Consider the following 23600-nt stretch of genomic DNA (forward strand, 5'->3'; position numbering starts at 1 on the left):
CTTCCAGTCTGTCGGAACTATTTTAAAATCGGTGGGATTTTCTGAAAAAAACAGCAGCTGTTTTTCCACTGTATCTCGCTACTGGTGACAATAATAAACGAATACCTCCATGACCTGCAGAGCCACCTCCTAGAAAGGAAGTCCTCAGATCCTGGGAATTTATTGCCTTTCTGACTCAACGATTCTGCATAACTAATGTTTTGGACACACTCATCACTCACTCTGCACCAACTGCAGGACTTCCATTCCAGAGGTTTAAAAACAATAATCCTGGATGGCACTTCAATGCAACATTTCATTCAGAATTGCATTGGCTTTTGAATGGAATCTCCAAAGACTCCATCTATTCTCACCATTTCTGAGACCAGGCAAGTTCTCCTCAATGTTCTGGCCATTGTTTATTCTTCAACTAGAATCACAGATTAAATCATTATCATTATCTAATCATTATCAAATAATACCACATACCATCAAAAGTATGATGGCAATACAAGGTAATGCAGATACTGGAATCTTCAACAAAACACAAGGGGCAGGAAGGAGGAACTCAACGGGTCAGGCAGCATCTGTGGAGGGAATGGACATGCGGCGTTTTGGGTTGGGACCTTGGCTGCAAACCGCTACACGGCATCATGAAAAGGGATATGAAAGATGCTATATAAATGCAATGCTTCTTTTTATTTTTCCCAATATGAAGCAGCCCGAGTACTTCATGATAGAATTCTGTTGCAATTTATGGAGTCTCGTTATTTGACAACTGGAAATTGCAATGTTAAAAAACACATCTAATATGAAACTTTGTGGTAAATAACACAGGCACACAGCAGTTGCTGATTTACCATACGGGTCCTCACAGTGGCTGATGTCTATATTGATGTCACAAGCATAAAATATGTACTCAAAAGTACTGAAACTACTTACAAAATAAACAAGGGAAGACTTTTGTACTGACTCCACCAGGCAGGTTGGACCATAAGACACAACAGCTGTGGAGATTTCCAGTTAGGTTAGTTTTATTACACAATTAGCTGACTGCCAGTAAATTGTAGTTTAATCGATAGAAAAATGGCCGGAACCAGAGCCATTTCAAAATTGAACATTATGACTTTCAGGAGAGCACAATAACCTGAAAATTAAAAAAAACACTTCACAACAAAGCTGCATTCATTGGCCGAAGACAAACTGTTCCATGATTTCTGTGTCGTGGCGACCAATTCCATACATTATTGACCACCATCACTGTTTCAAGTAAAAATGGAATTATAATTTAGTGTTGAACGTTAAAAATTTGCAGCCAATATATTCTTCAATTGCTGAAATATTGCAAAAACCAGAAGGATTGTGTCGGCTAAGTGTCAATTTTTTTTTAGCGATCTATTTCCATTATAATGACTAATATGACAGGCTCCCATTGAAGTGCACTCCATATATATTACTCTTGCTTGTTAAACCTGGGAACCTGAGGTGCACAACCAACTTCCACTGCTAATGTACACAAGTACAAATGTGCAACATTTATTGCTTGGAAAGAAATGCAGCTCAGTCTTCAATGGACTTTAGGAATTTCTCATAAGCCTCTTCATCCATCAGCTCATCAACTTCTGCAGGATTGTCCAGCGCCATTTTTATAAGCCAACCTGTCAAAAAAAAAAAGAGAATTCAAATAAATCTTTGCAATTTGGTACCTTTGTAAAAATTATAGCCTCACATTGAAAAAGATGGCGGTTTATAAAACTTGTAACAAAGTTCAAAATCCCCAAAAAGTAAAACATTAGAACAGAAATGTTAAGGCATTTATTGCAAACATTCTTCACCCAATTGTGCAGAGAAGAAAAAACACTGAATGAACTAACTGCAAGTACAATTTCTGTTGGGGGGGTCTGAAAAGGTAGTGATAATCGAGAAGACAGACACAAAATGCTGGAGTAACACAACAAGCCAGGCAGCATCTCTGGAGAAAAGGAATAGGTGACATTTTGCGTCGAGACCCTTCAAAAGAGAAAGGTCACACATTTTGTGTCTCCCTTCAAAAGAGGTATGGATGCAATGCTGTCAGGACTTGAAGCTTATCGTCACAGATTAAATGGTCAACAAGAAAGGTAACAATGAAAGGTGAGGGAGAGTAACAATGTGGGCATCACTAGCAAACCTAGCTTTTGACACCATTTATCATTGCACCAGATTGTCCTGACACAACTTCTATGGGCCCTTTGAAGATACCCCCATTGTGCTGCAAGGTAAGGAGTTTGGCACAGCATCAATGAATATCTCAGCCTGATGTGCAACTTAAAGAGGAGCTTGTAGGTGCTGGGACGGGAGGGGATGTGGGTGGTCACCATGCACTTACATCAACATAGAACACGAACAAGCAGTAAGCCAATAACAAAAAAATGCTCGAACGAGCAGCAGGTCAGGGCGAATCTGTGGGAATAGAAACAAAGTCAATGTTTCAGGTCGTACACCCACCATCGGACACCAAGGTCTGACGAAGGGTTTCCAACCTGAATTGTTGACTCTGTTTCTCTTCCCACAGATGGAATGTGATCTGCTAGGCACTCCCAGAATTTTCTGCATTTGAGGCAGGTTTTCAGCATTTGCATTTTTTTAATGTTCAGACTGAGCATCAAGGCAGTTATTTGCAAGTAAATGGCATCTGGTGACAAAACTGACATCAATTTCCATTGTTTTGCTGACAATTGAGATTAGAAATGATAGGGCGTTAATTATCCAGTCGTATTTGTTCTTTTCATGAATGGACCATATTCTGCCAGTTTCAAACCCTGTCAGGTGTTGCTGCTGTAATGGAACTGTTGGACTAGAGGCAAAGGTCGTTCTCAAACACAAATCCTACAGGTAGGATATTGTTGGAGCCCAGATCATTATTGTCTCAGCTGTACTTTTACTTATCAACCGAATAACTCAATCTCACTGAGAAGTGGTTGCTGATATTGTGGGTACCTCACGTGGAGAGAAAGGATTAGCCACTTGGCATTTTTGGCTGAAGTTGACTGTACTTCTGTACATCGGCGAAACCAAACGCAGGCTCGGCGATCGTTTCGCTCAACACCTTCGCTCAGTCCACCTTAACCAACCTGATCTCCCGGTGGATGAGCACTTCAACTCCCACTTCCACTCCCAGTCTGACCTTTCTGTCATGGGCCTCTTCCAGTGCCATAGTGAGGCCCACCGGAAATTGGAGGAACAGCACCTCATATTTCGCTTGGGCAGCTTGCAGCCCAGCGGTATGAACATTGACTTCTCCAACTTTAGATAGTTCCTCTGTCCCTCTCTTTCCCTCCCCCTTCCCAGTTCTCCCTCTATCTTCCTGTCTCCACCAATATCCTTCCTTTGTCCTGCCCCCCTGACATCAGTCTGAAGAAGGGTCTCGACCCGAAACGTCACCCATTCCTTCTCTCCCGAGATGCTGCCTGACCTGCTGAGTTACTCCAGCATTTTGTGAATAAATACCTTCGATTTGTACCAGCATCTGCAGTTATTTTCTTACACTACGAACCTTTGGACTTGGTAAAGTAATTGATTGGTATTCGTTTCTTGTTGTCACGTGTATGGAGATAGTGAAAAAACTTTGTTTTGCGTACTATTCAGTTTTACATACTATCCATACTCGAGTATAATCAAGCCACACACAAGTATACCAGGTAGTGCAAAGAATAAAATAACCAGAGTGCAGATTATAGTGTTTAAGATTGAACACAATCGAGATTGTTCTAGTGAACCATGTGGAGGAGCCAGCGCTGCCGTCGCAGCTGCGGCTTGCCTGCAGTCCGTCTGTCTTTTGTGTTGTTTGTTGTTTTTGTATGAATTGTAGTTTTAATATGGTGTAGTGTTTGTATGTTATGTTTGGGGGAGGGGGTGGGAGGGAACGGGAACTGTAAAAAATTCTCTCTCCCGAACGGAGACGCGACCTTTGTTTCTGTGTCGTGTCTCCGTTCCCGTTGCGCCCTACCACCGGCCATGCACCTATGACCACCTGGGGCTCTGGTTCGCAGAGCCCACGGCCCGGACTCACCACCTGCGGCGCTGGCTGCCTGCGGATGCTGCGGGAGCGGCTGCGACTCGTCTCCGGAGGCTCCGGCGCGGGCCGCGTGGACGTCGGAAGCCTGCAGGCCCCTGGGTGGGGGCCGACATCGGGAGCAGCGGCAGCGTGTTCGCCCACCCCGAATCGCGGGGCTTGGGTCGGCCCGCCGCGGACCTTTCACCATCCGGCGCGGCCTGGAATAGACCGCGGGATTTTCACCGCCCAGCGGGAGCTTCAATGTCGGGAGCCCCGACCGCCCCGACGTGGCAACTTCAACAGCCTGACCTCGGGAGAAGACGGCAGGGAAGAGAAAAGACATTCTGGCCTTCCATCACAGTGAGAAGGGACTGGAGGAGACTCACTGTGATGGATGTTTCTTTTGTTTGGTGTTAGTGTATGATTGTATGTGTTATTGCATTTTTATTGATTATTCTTATTGGTCTTAGTGTTTCAACTGCGGGTAATGTTTCATTTCACTACACATTTATGTGTATGTGACAAATAAACGACTATTGACTATTGATAATGAATCTATTCCCATCAGAACAATGGGGCGGCCACAATATTGCCTTGAACAGATACATCTTAGACTGTTGATCAGTGAGGACGAGGTTAAGTGTGACTTTTGCTCCTGTTATTTTGCTCATCAAACTTCAAACTTACAAGAGTTGTCCCACCACAGTACATTCTGTGCCCTGCTACTGTCAGTACCCTTTTCAAGTATTGTTCAAATGTGAGCAGTATTAATTTCACAGCTGAGAAAGTGTTCTGCAGATCAAAGACAGACTGCTCAGACGTTTAAGGGGTAGATCTTGCGGAAAATAGAGCTGGCCACAAAGAGCTGGCCAAGGTTGCATAATGGAGGCTAAAAGTAGAAATGGCTATTAGAGCAAGCATTGATTCTCAGATCAATTTGGGATAGAGGGAGAAACTGGATCATGGATGGATATAACACAGGGTTCAAATAAGGATTCACATAATTCTGACATGGTTTAGAAAGATTAGAGGGAAGAAAGAGAGGTAGAGCACAAACAATCAACATTTTAATGGTAGAATAAAAATGGTGTTTTTTGGCACTGGATGTTGATTAAACAGAGAGGGTCAATGCGGACCTTCAGAATCTGATGGAAATTCAAGGGAAAGGATTTGTATTTTGAATTGAAAAGAGTAGCTACAGCTTTGTGGTGATGGAACCAGCAGCAAAATTTACACAAGGCCCATTTGTGCTTTACAAATGGAAAGCAAATGAATGAACCAAGAGTGGACCATTGAAGGGGCCTCGTATTTGGCCATGCTTATTGTGAAATAGATAATTACCAAATACTCTGTCTTGTAAGCCTCCCCAATGTTTGCAGGAACAGTGTAAATTAGAGTTAGTTGCTCAGTGAAAATTTTAGGCAGATAACCAGCACAGAAAATGGGAGATGAAGCAGATTTAAGAACAACCTGCTGATATATCTTCACCCAGGATCAGTCTCTGAATATAATTCTGGTGTAATTACACAAAATAATTATGTTTGAACCATCAATAACAAATTCATACCAATTACAACAGCAGTCACCAGCCCCACATCATTGTAGATCATCTAGAAAAATACCATATCCATACCCCACCTGATAAAAACATTGAGGATTGGCCTTTCTGTCACTTCCACGCAGAGATCCAAAAATAGTTCCCGCAATTTGAATGAGTTTAAAACTTTTTTTGCATCCTTAAACTTTGCTAATATGTCACTTACCTTCTCCATAACAAGATTTATTGACTAGTCCTGGATTGTCAGCTAAAGCTTTATTTGTATCAGTTACTTCTCCAGTAAGAGGCGAATACAGTTCACTAGCAGCTTTCACACTTTCCAGGGCACCAAACTCATCTGAGAAAAAGATATTTAACACAAAGAAATTGCAATACAATAAACTTTGTGCAGTATTGACAACAATTTAGAGAACTATGAAATTATTGTAAGATCTAATATGCAAGTTATTAGTTTTATAATTTATATTTAGGTTTAGATCTAATATTGTCACGTAAGCCGAGGTACAGTGAAAAGCTTTGTTTTATATGTTACACAATCAAATCAGATAATACTACTTAATACACAATCAAACCAAAGTCAAATACAATAGGTAGAGCAAAGGGGTGCAGAATATAAATCTCAGCATTGTAGTGCACCCGTTCCAGAGACAGTCATCTCCTCCAACCTCATCTATTGTATCCGCTGTTCCAGATGTCAACTTCTCTACATCGGCGAGACCAAACACAGGCTCGGCGATCATTTCGCTCAACACCTTCGCTCAGTCCGCCTTAACCAACCTGATCTCCCGGTGGCTCAGCACTTCAACTCCCCCTCCCACTCTGACCTTTCTGTCATCGACCTCCTCCATTGTCATAGTGAGGCCCACCCCAAATTGGAGGAACAGCATCTCATATTTTGCTTGGGCAGCTTACACCCCAGCGGTATGAACATTGATTTCTCTAACTTCAGATACTTCCTCTGTCCCTCCCTTTCCCCTCCCCCTTCCCAGCTCTCCCACTGTCTCCAACTACATCCTATCTTTGTTCCGCCCCCTCCCGACATCAGACTGAAGAAGGGTCTCGACCCGAAACGTCACCTATTCCTTCTCTCCTGAGATGCTGCCTGACACGTTGAGTTACTCCAGCATTTTGTGAGACCAGAGACAGTCAAATGTCCACAATGAGGTATAGATAAATCGGATTGTACTCTTGCTTATGGAAGACGTACAGGTATGTAGGTTAATTGACTAGGTAAAAAATGTTTTAAAAAAAATTGTCCCTAGTGGGTGTAGGATAGTGTTAATGTACGGGGATCGCTGGGCGGCGCGGACTTGGTGGGCCGAAAAGGCCTGTTTCCGCGCTGTATATATGTGATATGATATGATAAGACTGTTCAGAAGCCTGTTCAAGGGGAAGAAGCTGTTTCTGAGTCTGGTGGACATATGCTTTGGATATAGCTGGCAACAACTCTTTTCACTAGTTTGAGTATACACTTTACATTTATTTGGAGCTGCTGGACCCTTCTGCAAGTTAAAGATCATTCTTATTCAAATTGCGGTATTCAAAATTATGAGAGGTGTATACAGCGAGAAACTTTTCCATTTAGCATATGGCAAAAAATCCTAAGTTTAAGGAAAGGTGTAGAAAATTTGAGGAAGAACTTTTTACCCAGAGGGTGGTTGAAATCTGGATTGCACTATCCAAGAGGTCTGTAGAGCCAGGGACTCACGCAACAATTTAAAAATATTTTGATGTACACTTGAAATGCCTTGAGCATGTTCACATCCATAAACCCAGTTAAGTTTTGAAATAGAAAAAAAATTATCCAGGTGATAAGCTTAAGAAAATAATAATTTTTAAAATCAGTACTTACCCAACTGGTTCAATTTTGTGCCAATTTCTGGCAAACCACAATATACAACATCTCCTAATGCTTCCTAAAAGCAAAAACAGTCCAAATTACTGTCTACCCAGACCCTTTGCAGTCATTTCTCAACTTTGCAGCAGACTGGCATATTTCTGTAATTTCACACTAAAACAAATCCTTTCAACATTTCTAAGTGCACAGCAGCTCATTCAAAACTAGATGTTAGCGAAGCACACAAACAATGAGGCACTTGAGATACTCTACATTAAAGGAGCAAGATAAGAGCAATTGATGCTGCCAAGAGGGATAAAAAAAGAAATGGAATTGGCGGAAGGTAACGACTATGGACTTTAGAGGGATATTGGAGATGGAGTCTGCAGTTAGCAAGAATAAAAGGACAGAAGCGCTGATATTTTATGATGAAGGGTGATGGTGGTTTAGAAAAGTTGAGGAAGTGTGTTGTCAAAGCAAGAGGAACTGCTTGCAATGTCAGCTGGGATGGGAGCCAGAAAGACAAGCTGCATGGTCAGCCGTTTAGTGCGATTGGAATCAAGAGAGTAGAGTTAGCCTCATCAAAAGGTGAAAGGAGTAGAGGTGCAAGGCTAAAGTGGGAACGATCATAGGATCAGAAGTGATAGGAGTAGAATTAGGCCATTTGGTCCCTCAAGTCTACTCCACCATTCAATCATGGCTGATCTACTTCTCCCTCCTAACCTCTCCCTCGTGCCTTCTCCCCTTAACATCTGACACCCGGAGAAAGCTGAAGAGAGATGCAGGCACAGAGTAATGCAACCAGTGGAAAGATTTACGGAGGATTAACACATTATAAATGGGAACAAGAGTGCTCAGATACATCCATTGACTTTGTGCCAATCCGCAAATAGATCACACATCCTTACTTCTAATTCCATGAACAAAGCTAGAAAGAGGTCAAACAAAAAGGTCAACTTGAAGAAAAAACGATGATATTTCAGGAATATTCATTCAATGATGCATTGACAGGCCTTGAAGTTTTTCAAATTGGAAATCAAAACTTCAGTTCATGTTAATTGTTAAATGAACCCAAATAAGGGCTCCGCTCCTGACCACCCCCAGGGTTCATTGAAGTTCATTTTGACACGTGGTCATATACAAAAGGAGGATAAGCAACATAATGGGCAATCGTCAAGTACTCTTTTGAGAAAAATAAACAAAGGGCCGGGTTTTGCTGCCAGCAGAGAGGGGTACCCAAGCCTGCCCACTGCTGACCCAGTGCAACAGTGGAAGGAGTCACCTTGAACTACCGGTCACTTATTCAATGGCCAAACGGACTTGTACTACCAATAACATTGTTGAATTGTCAAAATTCTTTCAAAATGATTAAAAATTACACTGTAACATATAATGACAAAAACATTTAGTTTTTTTAAAAATTCAAGTATTTTAAAGAAAGTTTAAAAAAAAATCCCACACACAAATCTTGAGCCCTCATAGTCGTTCTTCTTCATCAAAAAACAATCGAGAACTCCCAACCACTGCATGGGGAAGGAGCAGAAGAACTTGGCAAAGTTGGGGGCATCCCTGCATAACTTCCTAAAGTTCCTGACATTTAGACAAGGAGAGCCAGCAGTGGCTGCTCACAATTCCCTGCAAAGCCTGCCCCTTAATTTACAGGAACAAGCATCTTTCATCTGACGGCCATCGTGTGCTGTCATTTCATTTATTCAACAGCGCCACCTATTTTGCATCAATGACTGAACATAAAGCAGTATTCACTTATCATCTTCAGATTGAAAGAAAGTATTAATTTCAATTGGAAACGTACACTTCGTCTGGCGTACATCCTAATTCTGAAATTAAGATCCGGATCAGTTTTCAACCATTTAAATGTCTATCTAGTTGGGCAATATGTAGTAGTTCTAACCCATTTTCCACCTCTTTACCTTCTTAAAAGAAAGGTTTCAAAGTGTGCGCTTGAAGTGAAGACGGCAATAAAACAATAGCCCTCTCCCTGCAGGCAAGTCAATCTTTGAATCACAGATATTTATGAAATGTCATGCCTATAATGACCAGAAATTGAGCGAATTAGGTTAATCATATTTTCTAGTTCTTGATCCACAGCTTTATGGATTATAAGTTTAATTTAAATGCGATGAGGCTTTTTTTTGCCTCCAAATCCCCATCAGATAATATTCAAGATCCCCATTGCCCCACCAGACACTACTTGTTCTAGGCAGTAACTCCACAACTCCCCCACAAGCCTTCCTGTAAAGCAAGTTGAAACAATTGCAAGTGGAAAATCCAACTTGCTGCACCGATTGTGCTGGAGGCGTATATTGGCCTGCTCAGGTTTTTAAGCTCAATGGTAATATTTGCACTGTGCTTGAAAGACACAGCGTTTTAAACTAGTGTGCTCAAATACAGCTAATATTTAGCACCGAACTAATTCTATACGAAATTCACATTTCAGCAAACCACAACTGGAGACCTCAACATTCTATGTTTGAATGTCGCGTTTTGTGCTTAACAAGCAGCACTGCAGTGCTTGCAATGCTCGAGGAATTATGCCAAATAATTTATTTTGTGCCAATAAAACTTATTCACATTAACTACACTAACTTCATTTGAAGGAGCCGCAAAGCCCATAAGTACTAATACCAAAGTGAACCTTGTTCCCACTGATAATCCGAGATTGATTAGGAAAAGCTGATGCTGCAACATCCAAATTGAGCAATGGGCTAAGTTCAAGAACAAGCAGGGCTCATGCAGTACATAATCAGTTTAAGAATTATACTGAAGAATAATTTAAAAAAATACCCACCTGAGCATAATTGCTAATGCCCACTGTACCAATTCCATTTTCAACTGTTACCCATTCATGTTTGTCTGTAAACTTGCGAGCTGGAATGGTATATTTTTACATAATCAGCCAACACAGTATGAGGCAACTTTTTATCTATAAAGTTTTGCAATCTCTGAATGGTACGAATATTTAAATATCAAGAGCAACTTGACATTTATTGAAGCCGTGAACTGCTGAGCCAGACATCAGGTACTGAATATTATCTTGGCTTTTCCTTTCATCCACACGCCAGTTGGTTCTGAGCAGATCAATAGTTTAAAAGTAGACCTGTGATCATTCAAAAGTAACAAAGGTCTGTTGAACTGTTTGATAAAATATAAAGAACACGACAAATTAGGAAATTGGTTAAAAAAACCCCAATTAAGTTTCAGAGGAGCAGACTTATGTTAGCGCTGTTCTTGCCCACTGGAATTAAAATGGACCTTATATTCTTTAACAGTCTTCCTGTTAGCGATTTAATTAGCTGGTATATATGTGAAATAAATATGAAGACCAAAACTGTGCACTGTATTCCCACTGTGCTCTCAGCACATCCTGTAAAGCTGCATCAAAACTTCCTTACTTTCACACTCCATTTCTCTTTTAAGAACATTTCATTATCCTTCCTAATTACTTGCTGAAACAACATACCATTTTTTTGTGTTTCACATACTAATGCTCCCAGATTCCTTTACACCATCACATTCTGTAGTCTCACTCCATTTAAACTAAAAACCTAGTTGTTATTCCTCCTTCCATCTCACATTTTCATACTTAATATTCCATTTGCCAACTGCTCACCCTCTCATTTAACATGTATATCTCTGTGCAGGCTCCAGGTCTGCCACACAACTTGCTAATCCACCTGTCTTTTCAACACCAGTAAATATGACAAATAATTTCCCATTCATAAAACAACACAGACTCTGCTTGATTGTTTTATAATTTTGGAAATGTTGTGCTATTAGCTGCTTAATAATGGATTCAACAATTTTCCCCAACATCCCAACGTTACACTGGTTTATAGTTTCTCGATTTCTGTCTCAATAGACAATAGGTGCAGGAGGAGGCTTCGGGCCAGCACCGCCATTCAATGTGATCATGGCTGATCATTCTCAATCAGTACCCTGTTCCTGCCTTCTCCCCATACCCCCTGACTCCGCTATCCTTAAGAGCTCTATCCAGCTCTCTCTTGAATGCATTCAGAGAATTGGCCTCCACTGCCTTCTGAGGCAGAGAATTCCACAGATTCACAACTCTCTGACTGAAAAAGTTTTTCCTCATCTCAGTTCTAAATGGCCTACCCCTTATTCTTAAACTGTGGCCCCTTGTTCTGGACTCCCCCAACATTGGGAACATGTTTCCTGCCTCTAATGTGTCCAACCCCTTAATAATCTTATACGTTTCGATAAGATCTCCTCTCATCCTAAATTCCAGTGTATACATTATATTTGCGAGCAGCTTTAAGTTCCTCGGTGTGCACATCACTGAGGACCTTTCCTGGACACTGCACACGGACACAATAACAAAGAACGCCCACCAGCGGCTCTTTTTCCTGAGAAGACTGAGGAAGTTTGTCATGAACGCCAGCATCCTCACAAACCTCTACAGATGTACCATCGAGAGCCTGCTGACGGGCTGCATTACAGTCTGGTACGGGAACTGTTCTGCCCACAGCCACAAATCACTACAGAGAGTGGTGAAGACGGCACAGCACATCACTGGCAACTGTCTCCCGGCCATTCAGGACATTTTCTACCGGCGGTGCCTGCGGAAGGCACGTAGCATCATCAAGGACCACAGCCACCCAGCACGCAGGCTGTTCTCCTTGTTACCGTCAGGCACACGATACAGGAGTATGGCTGCGCGTACCACCAGACTTAAGAACAGTTTCTACCATCAGGCCATCAGACTTCTGAACTCATAAACACATTTCAAATCATATATGTTGATTATTTTGAATATTGTGTTTTTACCTATTTTCAATATTGTCTTTTTACCTTACCAATGTCATTTTTAAAATCTTATTTATCCTTGGGCCACAGTTTAAGAATAAGGGGTAGGCCATTTAGAACGGAGATGAGGAAGAACTTTTTCAGTCAGAGAGTGGTGAAGGTGTGGAATTCTCTGCCTCAGAAGGCAGTGGAGGCCAGTTCGTTGGATGCTTTCAAGAGAGAGCTGGATAGAGCTCTTAAGGATAGCGGAGTGAGGGGGTATGGGGAGAAGGCAGGAACGGGGTACTGATTGAGAGTGATCAGCCATGATCGCATTGAATGGCGGTGCTGGCTCGAAGGGCTGAATGGCCTACTCCTGCACCTATTGTCTATTGTCTATTACTGCTGAGGTGACCCGTTGTCTTGTCAAATACATTTCATTGTACCGTTGACCCTGTGCCAACCTACATATGACAAATAAAATGTATTATTATTATTTTCAACGCTCAGTGATCACTCACAAAGACTTGTCAGCATTCAGCTTCACCAGGATCCAGCAGCAGGAGATAGCTTCATATTTTCTCCATTGTTATTGAGTAGAATTTAATACCACAAAGGCTATATTAAAAAAAACCAATCTAATATTTTTGCTATTCAGAAGTAAAATCCAAGTTAACTGCAGAACTCATCCTGCAAATGTAAAGCAGCAGAGATGAATTCTCCACATTGGTACCTCTTTCTGCTCAGAATCAGAAGCATCACTTTGGAGGACTTGTGGAAAATTTCTTTGGACTTGGTGCCTCCATCTACAACCAGCAGGCTTCAGTCGGTCAAAATTGATAATGCTTCTCCTTCCCTCAACACTACTGCTCCTCAGGGCTGTGTGCTCAGTCTCCCGCTCGACTCCCTGTATCCACGCAGAACTGTGTGATCATGCTCAGCGACAACTTAATCTTCAGTATGCCGATGATACCGCTGTTGTTGGCCAGATCAATAGCGCGATGAGACAAGAGTACAGGAATGAATGAAGAACCTAGTGTCAGGACACAACTGAGCCCTTAACATTAGCCAAAGGAAAGAGGTTACTTTTGTGTGGTTTGCAAGATGAGTTCTGCAGTTAACTTGGATGTTACTTCTGAATAGCAAAATATTAGATTGTTTTTTTAAAAAATGTAGCCTTTGTGGTATAAAATTCTACTCAATAAGAAGTGGAGGTGGAGATTGTCTGTGAACACAGCCCTGCCCTCATCAATGGTACTGTTGGAGAAATGGTTGATAGCTTCAAGTTTCTTGACATCCATATCCCCAGCAATCAAACCTGGCCCCTTCACACTGACATCACCCATTCCTTCTCTCCAGAGATGCTGCCTGAGTTACTCCAGCATTTTGTGTCTATCTTCGATTTAAACCAGCATCTGCAGTTCTTTCCTACACCCTTCACACTGATACTGTGATCATGAAAACGCAACAAAGTATTTACTTTCTTAGGCATCCAAGAAAGTTTGGAATTTTCAATGAGGAGTCTCTCAAACTTCTAGAGATGCATTTTAAAGTATTTTGACAGGATGCATCTCAGCCTGATACAGAAACCATTATGCTCTTGACTGCCTGAACCTAAAAAGAGTGGCGAACATAGTCCTGTCCTTCACTCCCTTTCCGTCCGGTCCATTTTTCACTGCGCGTTGCACCGGGAAGGCTGGAAGTATTGTCAGGGATGTCTGCCACCCAGGTCATTCCCTTTTCTCTCATCTACCTTCTGGTAGAAGATCCAGGAGCTTGAAAGCTCACACATTCAGACTTAATAGCAGCTTCTTCCCCATGCCCATCGGACTCTTGAAAACAAATCAACTCTTTCACATTCCCTTCCCAGTGGTGCTGCCACCTACTCTTACCCTTAGGTAGACACACAATGCTGGAGTAACTCAGCGGGTCAGGCAACATCTCGGAGAGAAGGAATTGGTCATGTTTCGGGTCGAGACCCTTCTTCAGTCTGAAGAAAGGTCTCGACTCGAAACGTCACCCATTATTTCTCTCCCAAGATGCTGCCTGACCCACTGAGTTACTCCAGCATTTTGTGTCTACCTTCGATTTAAACCAGCATCTGCAGTTTTCTTTCCTACTACTCTTACCCTTACCTCTGCCTCATTTGTTTAATACATTATTGCACTTTGTTTTACTTTACTACTTCAGTATGCAGTCAAATCTTTATATCATTTTGTTGTTCTTGCATTCGTAGTATTTGTTGCTTGCCTACTGTGTTAATTGTTCAATCTAGGAGCTTCATGCCAGCAAGAGATTTCATTGCACCCTGTTGTATATGACTAGACTAATCTGAATCTGCTTCATAGAAACATAGAAAATAGGTGCAGGAGTAGGCCATTCGGCCCTTCGAGCCTGCACCGCCATTCAATATGATCATGGCTGATCATCCAACTCAGTATCCCGTACCTGCCTTCTCTCCATACCCCCTGATCCCTTTAGCCACAACTAACTCCCTCTTAAATATAGCCAATGTACTGGCCTCAACTACCTTCTGTGGCAGAGAATTCCTCCGCGGTTTTCACCAGATTGTCCCAAGGTTTCGGCTCCACTCGTTTGGATGCACATTCCTCCAATAACAGAATAGCAATAGCAGAACTTAACATATGATGAGCCTTTGACAGCACTGGGCCTGTACTCGTTGGAGTTTATGAGGGGGAACCTCATTGAAACTTACCAAATAGTGAATGGTTTGGAGAGGATGTTTCCACTAGTGGGAGAGTCTGGGACAAGAGCTCATAGCCTCAGAATTAAAGGACGTTCCTTTAGGAAGGAGATAAGGAGGAATATCTTTCGTCACAAGGGTGGTGAACCTGTGGAATTATTTGCTACAGAAGGCTGTGGAGGCCAAGTCAATGGATATTTTTAAGGCAGAGATAGATAGATTCTCGATTAGTATGGATTCAAGATAGCTTCATTTGTCATCCAAATTGGACGAAATTCAGTCACCCACAGTCCAACAACAAAAGCATTAAAATAGGCATTAAAATTACACAACCCCAAAAATACACAAAAAAAAGAAACATCCATCAAAGAAACAGGGGTCAGGGGTTATGGGGAGAAGGCATGAGAATGGGATTAGAAGAGAGAGATAAATCAGTCATGATTGAATGGCGGAGCAGACTTGATGGGCCAAGTGGCCTAATTTTGTTCCTATCACTTATGACCTTATGAACTCACAAGATTTGATTCCGAACATAAAGGTTTGTTCAGAAGTAACAAAGTAAATTTACTGTTATTTCCCATTATAAATTGTATTCCAGCTCTGCCTGGCTCCTCACCTGTCAGCATTCTAGACCTGAATTCCCCATGAACTAGCCAAAGCTACTCCTTGTGTTTGCGGTCAGTGTGTAAAAACTCAACATGTAACTGTGAGCAGCAGCATCAGATCCGGCACATTTTTCTACTCCGAGCACCTCAGGTTGAGACCTGTTACACAGTCAGACAGCATGAAAACAGGCCCCAACTCACCATGCCGACCAAGATTCCCATCTACACGAGTTAAAGTTTCCTCATTTGACTCTTTACCCACTCACTTTTTGCATATTAATCTGTCACACCCAACCACTGAGTGCTGTCCTAATTTCTCGCAGGAGGTTGTGGGTAACACAGTGGCACAGCAGTAGAGCTGCTGCCTCACTCACAACGCCAGAGATCCGGGTGCTGTCTGTACGGAGTGCGTATGTTCTCCTGTGACCTGCATGGATTTTCTCCAAGATCTCTGGTTTCCTCCCACACTCCAAAGACGTAGGTTAATTGGCTTGGTATAATTGTAAATTGTCCCCAGTGTGTGTAGGATAGTGTTAGTGTGAGGAGATCAATGGTCGGCACGGACTCGGTGGGTCGAAGGGCCTGTTTGCACGCTGTATCTCTAAACGTAGACTAAATGGCACTGGTTGGAATGGTGACTGGTGCCCTAGATCCCAAGTACCACCGTCAGTTTTATCTCTCAACCAGAAGGCTTGGTTATCATCAGAATGCCTTGATGTGAGCTTGCTCTGTGCAAAATAGCTGCTGTATTTTCAACTTAATAAGATTGCACAGTATGCAAAGCATGGTCCATGATTGAAGGATTGGTTGGTGGGGAGGGAAGGATGCTAGATATACATTTTTTAATCCAGAACAAAATGAAGGGACACCTTTACCTGAGATCCATTTTTATGTATCAACACTTAAAAAGAAATCTTACATTAGTAAACATGTCGTACACTTAATGTAATAATGTGTATTACATTATTAATTTGTGCATCCTCATGAAGAGAATTGGCATGTAAGCTGATCACATTAAAATGCCATGATTTACATAGAATTACCACCAATACTCAAAATTGACAGTTTTCACTGCAAATTTTGTTTCAAATCTATTTGATAAATGAGCATTGAGGTACGGTGCTGAGGTATGAGCATTGAATGGCGGTGCTGGCTCGAAGGGCCGAATAGCATCCTCCTGCACCTATTGTCTACAACAGACCGCAGGTGCTGCAATTTGAACCAAAATAACAAACTGCTGGAGGAACCCGGTGTTCAGGCATCAGCTGCGGAGACAGAGGGTGGTTAAGGTGTCGGGTCAAGATCCTGCATCAGGAGTATGAGGGAGGGATGAGTTAAGGCTGGGAGGTGATGGGTCATGTCACGACGATGAGCATGATGTTGATGTGCAAAATTGTGACGTGTGTATCAGGTGACTGGAGAGCAGGAAGGTGTGCTGCTTGCTGTGTGTGCTGAATGCTGCAAGGCCTGGAAGGTCGCAGTCAGGAGAAACAATAAACACAGAAACTAAGTAATGTAACTCCCACAGATTGTGTATGCTTCATTATTACACATCTGAGGCAGAGATGTGACAGGTCGAACCAGGTGGAAAGATGGAACTAGGTGGAGGGGTGGAAGGTACTCCTACGGGCAGCACGGTGGTACAGCGGTAGAGTTGGTGCCTTACAGAGCCAGAGATCCGGGTTCAATCCCGACTACGGTTGCTGTCCGTGTTTGTCCGTGGAGGGCAGTGGAGGCCAATTCTCTGAATACATTCAAGAGAGAGCTAGATAGAGCTCTTAAGGATAGCGGAGTCAGGGGGTATGGGGAGAAAGCAGGAACGGGGTACTGATTGAGAATGATCAGCCATGATCACATTGAATGGCGGTGCTGGCTCTAAGGGCCGAATGGCCTACTCCTGCACCTATTGTCTATTGTCTATTGTCCATTCTCCCTGTGACCTGCGTGAGCTTTCCCTGGGTGCTCCGGTTTCCTCCCGCACTCCAAAGATGTACAGGTTTGTAGGTTAATTGGCTTGGTAATATTGAAATGGTCCCTAGTGTGCGTAGGATAGTGTTCGTGCGCGGGGATTGTTGGTCGGTATGGACTTGGTGGGCCGAAGGGCCTGTTTCTGTGCTGTACCTCTAAACTGGCTGCTCCTGCCTAGCCCCTTCCTCTCAGTTCTTTATATTGCCTGTCATCCCTCTATATTCCGTACTGATGATGGGATTTTAACGCCAAATTCCGACCATCCCTCTATCTCAAAGATTAACACTGAATTAAGTTTTGAATGGTTTGCTCCAATTACACTTGACGGCTAAGAACATAAATTTACAGTAAGCCTCAGGTCTTTTATTTCTAAGGAAGGTTACTCTTACACATATATTGGCCATCTTCCATCCACACACGCAGAACAGGGTCTCTCGCTACCACAGGCACTGCTTGACATGCTGAGTTCTTCCAACATTTCTTATTTCAGATTATAACATCTGCGATATCTTGCATTTTAGTGTTTTATCTTGGTCTTAAAAATATTTGAAATATAAACTCTGCATCCCCAATCACTATCAATGGTAATTCACGTGGAAGGAAATTGCTTGGATACATATTTCCCTCACATGGTATTTTGTTTTCACGTGTTACTGAAAGGAATGCAGCAATTCCTGCTGCGCAATTGTAGATTAAACATGGAAACATAGAAAATAGGTGCAGGAGGCCATTTGGTCCTTCGAGCCAGCACCGCCATTCATTGTGATCATCCACAATCAGTAACCCGTGCCTGCTTTCTCCCCATATCCTTTGATTCCGCTTGCCCCAAGAGCTCTATCTAACTCTCTTTTAAATTATCCAGTGAATTGGCCTACACTGTCTTCTGTGGCAGAGAATTCCACAAATTCACAACTCTCTGGGTGAAAAGGTTTTTTCTCATCTGTTTTAAATACCCCCCCCCCCTCTTTATTCTTAGACTGTGGCCCCTGATTCTGGACTCCCCAAAATTGGGAACATTTTCCCTGCATCTAGTTTGTCCAGTCCTTTTATAATTTTATACCTTTCTATAAGAAGCGTATAAAATAGACAATAGACAATAGGTGCAGGAGTAGGCCATTCGGCCCTTCGAGCCAGCACCACCATTCAATGTGATCATGGCTTATCATTCTCAATCAGTACCCCGTTCCTGCCTTCTCCCCGTACCCCCTGACTCCGCTATCCTTAAGAGCTCTATCTAGCTCTCCCTTAAATGCATTCAGAGAATTGGCCTCCACTGCCTTCTGAGACAGAGAATTCCACAGATTTACAACTCTCTGACTGAAAATGTTTTTCCTCATCTCTGTTCTAAATGGCCTACCCCTTATTCTTAAACTGTGGCCCCTGGTTCTGGACTCCCCCAACATTGGGAACATGTTTCCTGACTCTAACGTGTCCAATCCATTAATAATCTTATACGTTTCGATAAGATCCGCTCATCCTTCTAAATTCCAGTGTATACAAGCCTAGTCGCTCCAGTCTTTCAACATATGACAGTCCCGCCATTCCGGGAATTAACCTACGCTGCACGCCCTCAATAGCAAGAATATCCTTCCTCAAATTTGGAGACCAAAAGTGCACACAGTACTCCAGGTGCGTCTCACTAGGGCCCTGTACAACTGCAGAAGGACCTCTTTGCTCCTATACTGAACTCCTCTTGTTATGAATGCCAACATTCCATTGTCTTTCTTCACTGCCTGCTGTACCTGCATACTTCCTTTCAGTGACTGATGCACTAGGACACCCACATCCTTACTTAGTTAAAGTTTTCGACAAGCGAAGTTTCTCATTAATCTGGACAGATTTATCCCCAAACCTTACGGTAAATATTATTAGTACTTTTAAACGCGACTTTGATCAATCACGGGACGTGGCGTTAGATAGTTGTTGCATAGGCTGGGTCTGAAAGTGTCTACAGCTGTAGAGGGAACAACCGGCACCAGAGGGCAGCTTGGATTTAATGCAGTCAGTGCATTTAATGCAGTCAGTTCATTTAATGCAGTCAGTTAGCAAAGTACCTTGAAATGCATTACAGTAAAAAATAAAGATCAACAATATTTTTCACGATGACATATTAAAGTTTGGAAGAACGCAAACAATACTTTATCTGCAAGGATGCAGCAAACAGTGGCAGCTGATCCTCAGAACTGACCCATTACCTTGGCTTTTCACTCCTTATTATCACCCTCCAGCCAGCCCTACGTGGGACAATATCTTCAAAACATTACACAGGTAGAAACCATCAAATATATGACATATTGGCTCAACTTTCGTAAACAAAGAATACGTTTGCAACGTTTTCTAGCTGTTTTCTTAATGCAATCTTGCAAAAGTAGCAGCAGCAGGCTTGGACTTTCCTCTTGCAACTACTTGGTCCGTTAACTTGCTGCTGCTGCTGCCCCCAAACACCCACCCACCTACCTGCCCCTGCCCCCGAATGTTTGCAAGAGGGAAACGCACCAGAAAGGACCGCTGCAGCGGTGCTCAGGCTCCGGGGCAGCCGGGCGACTTGCACCGTCCTGTACGCCGAGTGCAAACACAGGGAAGCCGCCGCCGCTCGCAACTTGGCCGCGCACCTCCACGCCATCTTTGCACAAGCTGAGCGGATGGGGCGGCGCGAGGGAAGTGCCCGGGGCCGGCGCGCGGGCGGGAGGGGCTGTCACTCAAGGGCAGGCGGGCGGGCAGGAGACCCTCGCGCCCATCCCTGGGTGCACACCCCGGCCCCAGCACCGCCCACTCCCTCCTGCACCGCACCCGGTGCACACCCCGGCCCCAGCACCGCTGCACCGCCCGCTCCCTCCTGCACCGCACCCGGGCAGCCCGGCCCTAGCACCGCTGCACCGCCCGGTGCACACCCCGGCACCGCCCGTCCCTCCTGCACCGCGCCCGGGCAGCTCAGCCCTGCAACGCCGCTGCACAGCCCGGTGCACACCCCGGCCTTGCAACACCGCCCGCTCCCTCCTGCACCGCGCCCGGGCAGCTCAGCCCTGCAACACCGGTGCACCGCGCCCGGTGCACACCCAGATCCTGCAGCACCGCTGCACCGCCCGCTCCTTGCACCGTTCCCCGCATCACGCCCGGGCATCCCTGCATCGCCCGCTCCTGGGCCACTCGTTCCGTGCAACACCGCGCCCGGCGCCAGCATTGCAAGGGACATGGCAACCACTGCGGATCAACAGAGTCATAGAGTAGTGATACAGTGTGGAAACAGGCCCCTCGGTCCAACTTGCCCACACCGAGCAACATGTCCCAGCTACACTAGTCCCACCTGTCTGCGCTTGGTCCACATCCCTCCAAACCTGCCCTATCCATGTACCTGTCCAACTGTTTCTTAAACGATGGGATAGTCCCAGCCTCAACTACCTCCTCTGGCAGCTTGTTCCATACACCCACCACCCTTTGTGTGAAAATGTTACCCCCTCGGATTCCTATTAAATCTTTTCCCCTTCACTTTGAACCTATGTCCTTTGGTCCTGGATTCCCCTACTCTGGGCAAAAGACTGCATCTACCTGATCTATTCCTCTCATGATTTTGTATACCTCCTGATCCTCCTGCGCTCCATGGAATAGAGACCCAGCCTACTCAACCTCTCCCGATAGCTCACACCATCTAGTCCTGGCAACATCCTCGTAAATCTTTTCATAGAAACATAGAAAATAGGTGCAGGAGTAGGCAATTCGTCCCTTCGAGCCTGCACGGCCATTCAATATGATCATGGCTGATCATCCAGCTCAGTAACCTGTACCTGCCTTCTCTCCATACCCCCTGATCCCTTTAGCAAAAAGGGCCACATCTAACTCCCTCTTAAATATAGCCAATGAACTGGCCTCAACTACCTTCTGTGGCAGAGAATTCCACAGACTCACCACTCTCTGTGTGAAGAAATGTTTTCTCATCTCGAAAAGGGTTCTTTTCTGAACCCTTTCAAACTTGACAATATGTTTCCTATAACATTGTGCCCACAACTGAACACAATATTCTAAATGCGATCTCACCAACGTCTTATACGACTGCAATATGACCTCCCAACTTCTATGCTCAATACTCTGACTGATGAAAGCCAAAGTGCCAAAAGCCTTTTTGACCACCTTATCTACCTGCGACTCGACCTTCAAGGAACCATGCATCTGTACTCCTAGATCATTGATGTAGATGGCAAACAGTAACAGGCCCGGCACCGAACCCTGAGGCACACCACGAGTCACAGGCCTCCAGACCGAGAAACAACCTTCCACCATTACCCTGTGCTTCCTTCCATGGAGCCAATTTGCGATCCATTCAGCTATCTCCCCTTGGATCCCATACGATCTAACCTGCCAGCGCAGCCTACCATGCCGAACCTTGATGAACGCCTAACTGAAGTCCATGTACACAACATCTACAGCTCTGCCCTCATCAACCTTTTTGGTCATGTCTTCAAAAAAATCAATCAGATTTGTGAGACACGACCTCCCACGTACAAAACCATGCTGACTATCCCCAATCAGCCCTTGCCCATCCAAATGCCTGTATATCCTATCCCTCGGAATACTCTCCAGTAACTTACCAACTACAAATGTTCAGCTCACCGGCCTATAGTTCCCAGCATTTTCCCTGCAGCCCTTCTTGAAAAGGTGCACAACATTTGCCACCCGAACAGACTGGTCCCTCAGGGTGGAGGATGACTTGCTTCCATTCCACTCCTTGGCTGGCTGATGTGGGCAGACTCCTGTACTGACAGTGCATTTCTCTAACTTCAAGTAACTTCAAGTAACCCCTGCATTCCCTCTCTCCCCATCCCTCCCCCACCCAAGCCATACCGGCTGCAAAGTCGTCCTGTTGAGTCTCGTTGTACTCGTTCTCACCTAACAACAGCAAACAATGTGTAGGAAATGTCAACAGCTAACAATGGCCTGTTTCCTTTATCATCGTTACTTTTTTGAATATCTTTCATTCATTTGTTCTATATCTCTCTGCATCACTGTCTATATCTCTTGTTTCCCTTTCCCCTGACTCTCGGTCTGAAGAAGGGTCTTGACCCAAAACATCATCTATTCCTTTTCTCCAGAGATGCTGCCTGGCCCACGGAGTTACTCCAGTTTTTTGTATCCATCTTCGGTTTAAACCAACCTCTGTAGCTCCTTCCTACACATCAGTACAGAGGAATCCACATTGTGAGCATTAAATGCAATAGCTAGAACTAGAAGTGCAAGTGAATTGTGGCTTCACCTGGAAGAACTGTTTGGGTTCTCAGTTTAGGGAAGGAATGAGGTACAAGGCCTGATGGTGTATCCTATTGCAGTTGCATGGAAAAGTGCCATGAGAATGGAAGAGGTTGTGGGATTGGAATAGTATACCAAAAAGTCGCAGCAGGGGCCAGGCCTTTTGAACATGTAGATAAGTAGAACATTATCCTTTCTCTAAGGTATTTATTCACAAAGTGCTGGAGTAACTCAGCAGGTCGGGCAGCATCTCGGGAGAGAAGGAATGGGTGACGTTTCGGGTCGAGACCCTTCTTCAGACTGATGTCAGGGGGGGCGGGACATCAGTCTGAAGAAGGGTCTCGACCCGAAACGTCACCCATTCCTTCTCTCCCGAGATGCTGCCCGACCTGCTGAGTTACTCCAGCACTTTGTGAATAAATACCTTCGATTTGCACCAGCACCTGCAGTTATTTTCTTATATTATCCTTTCTCTAGTTGGGAAGAGGGTGGGGGGGGGGGGTGACAGAAATGTGGGAAATAGAGTTGTATTTGAGAACTCTGCCAATTCTGGTTGAGGCAAACCTCTGGTGAATGAAAAGTGAGGACATTCTGTAGTCAGCTAATCAGAACAGGTGCAAGAAGCAGAGTGAAACTGGAAAAATGGAATGGAATCCTTGCAGGGACAAGGGCGTTGAACATGAAACCAAGATAGCTGTGGGATATTGTGGAGATGAACTTCTTTCACCCAATATCACTGTCATTATGAAGTTGGTAAAGTGAAAAACTAAAACAAAATTTAATTGTTCTGTGTTCCAAATGTGAAGAAATTAGTTTAGGATCCAGCAAAGTCTCTAAATTTATTTGGGATCACAAGTGAAATCTAATCCAACCTATTGCCTAATTGTCAATATTGGATAATGATAAGATGC

The 23600-nt window shown here is 43.9% G+C and overlaps 1 protein-coding gene across 1 annotated transcript; it reads right to left on the minus strand.

Annotated features, from left to right (window-relative positions):
* Window positions 1–708: 708 nt before the first annotated feature.
* Window positions 709–20216, minus strand: LOC144594366 (glycine cleavage system H protein, mitochondrial-like). Its single transcript, XM_078400770.1, has 5 exons — window positions 19948–20216; window positions 10220–10299; window positions 7426–7489; window positions 5779–5910; window positions 709–1637 (listed from the first exon to the last, which is right to left on the minus strand). The coding sequence occupies exons 1-5, from the start codon at window positions 20072–20074 to the stop codon at window positions 1540–1542; spliced, it is 501 nt and encodes a 166-aa protein (XP_078256896.1). The 5' UTR covers window positions 20075–20216; the 3' UTR covers window positions 709–1539.
* Between the last annotated feature and the right edge of the window lie 3384 nt (window positions 20217–23600).

This window comes from Rhinoraja longicauda, chromosome 6 (genome assembly GCF_053455715.1).
Source record: "Rhinoraja longicauda isolate Sanriku21f chromosome 6, sRhiLon1.1, whole genome shotgun sequence".
Lineage (NCBI taxonomy): Eukaryota > Metazoa > Chordata > Chondrichthyes > Rajiformes > Arhynchobatidae > Rhinoraja > Rhinoraja longicauda.

What these genes read in the sequence shown, in the direction of transcription:
- LOC144594366 (XM_078400770.1), bottom strand. Translation starts at nt 20,074, where the DNA reads ATGGCGTGGAGGTGCGCGGCCAAGTTGCGAGCGGCGGCGGCTTCCCTG. An exon ending in GCATTAGCAATTATGCTCAG is followed by an intron (nt 7,490 to 10,219) that starts GTGGGTATTTTT and finishes TTTTGCTTTTAG; the next exon opens with GAAGCATTAGGAGATGTTGT. An exon ending in TAAATCTTGTTATGGAGAAG is followed by an intron (nt 1,638 to 5,778) that starts GTAAGTGACATA and finishes TTTTTTTGACAG; the next exon opens with GTTGGCTTATAAAAATGGCG.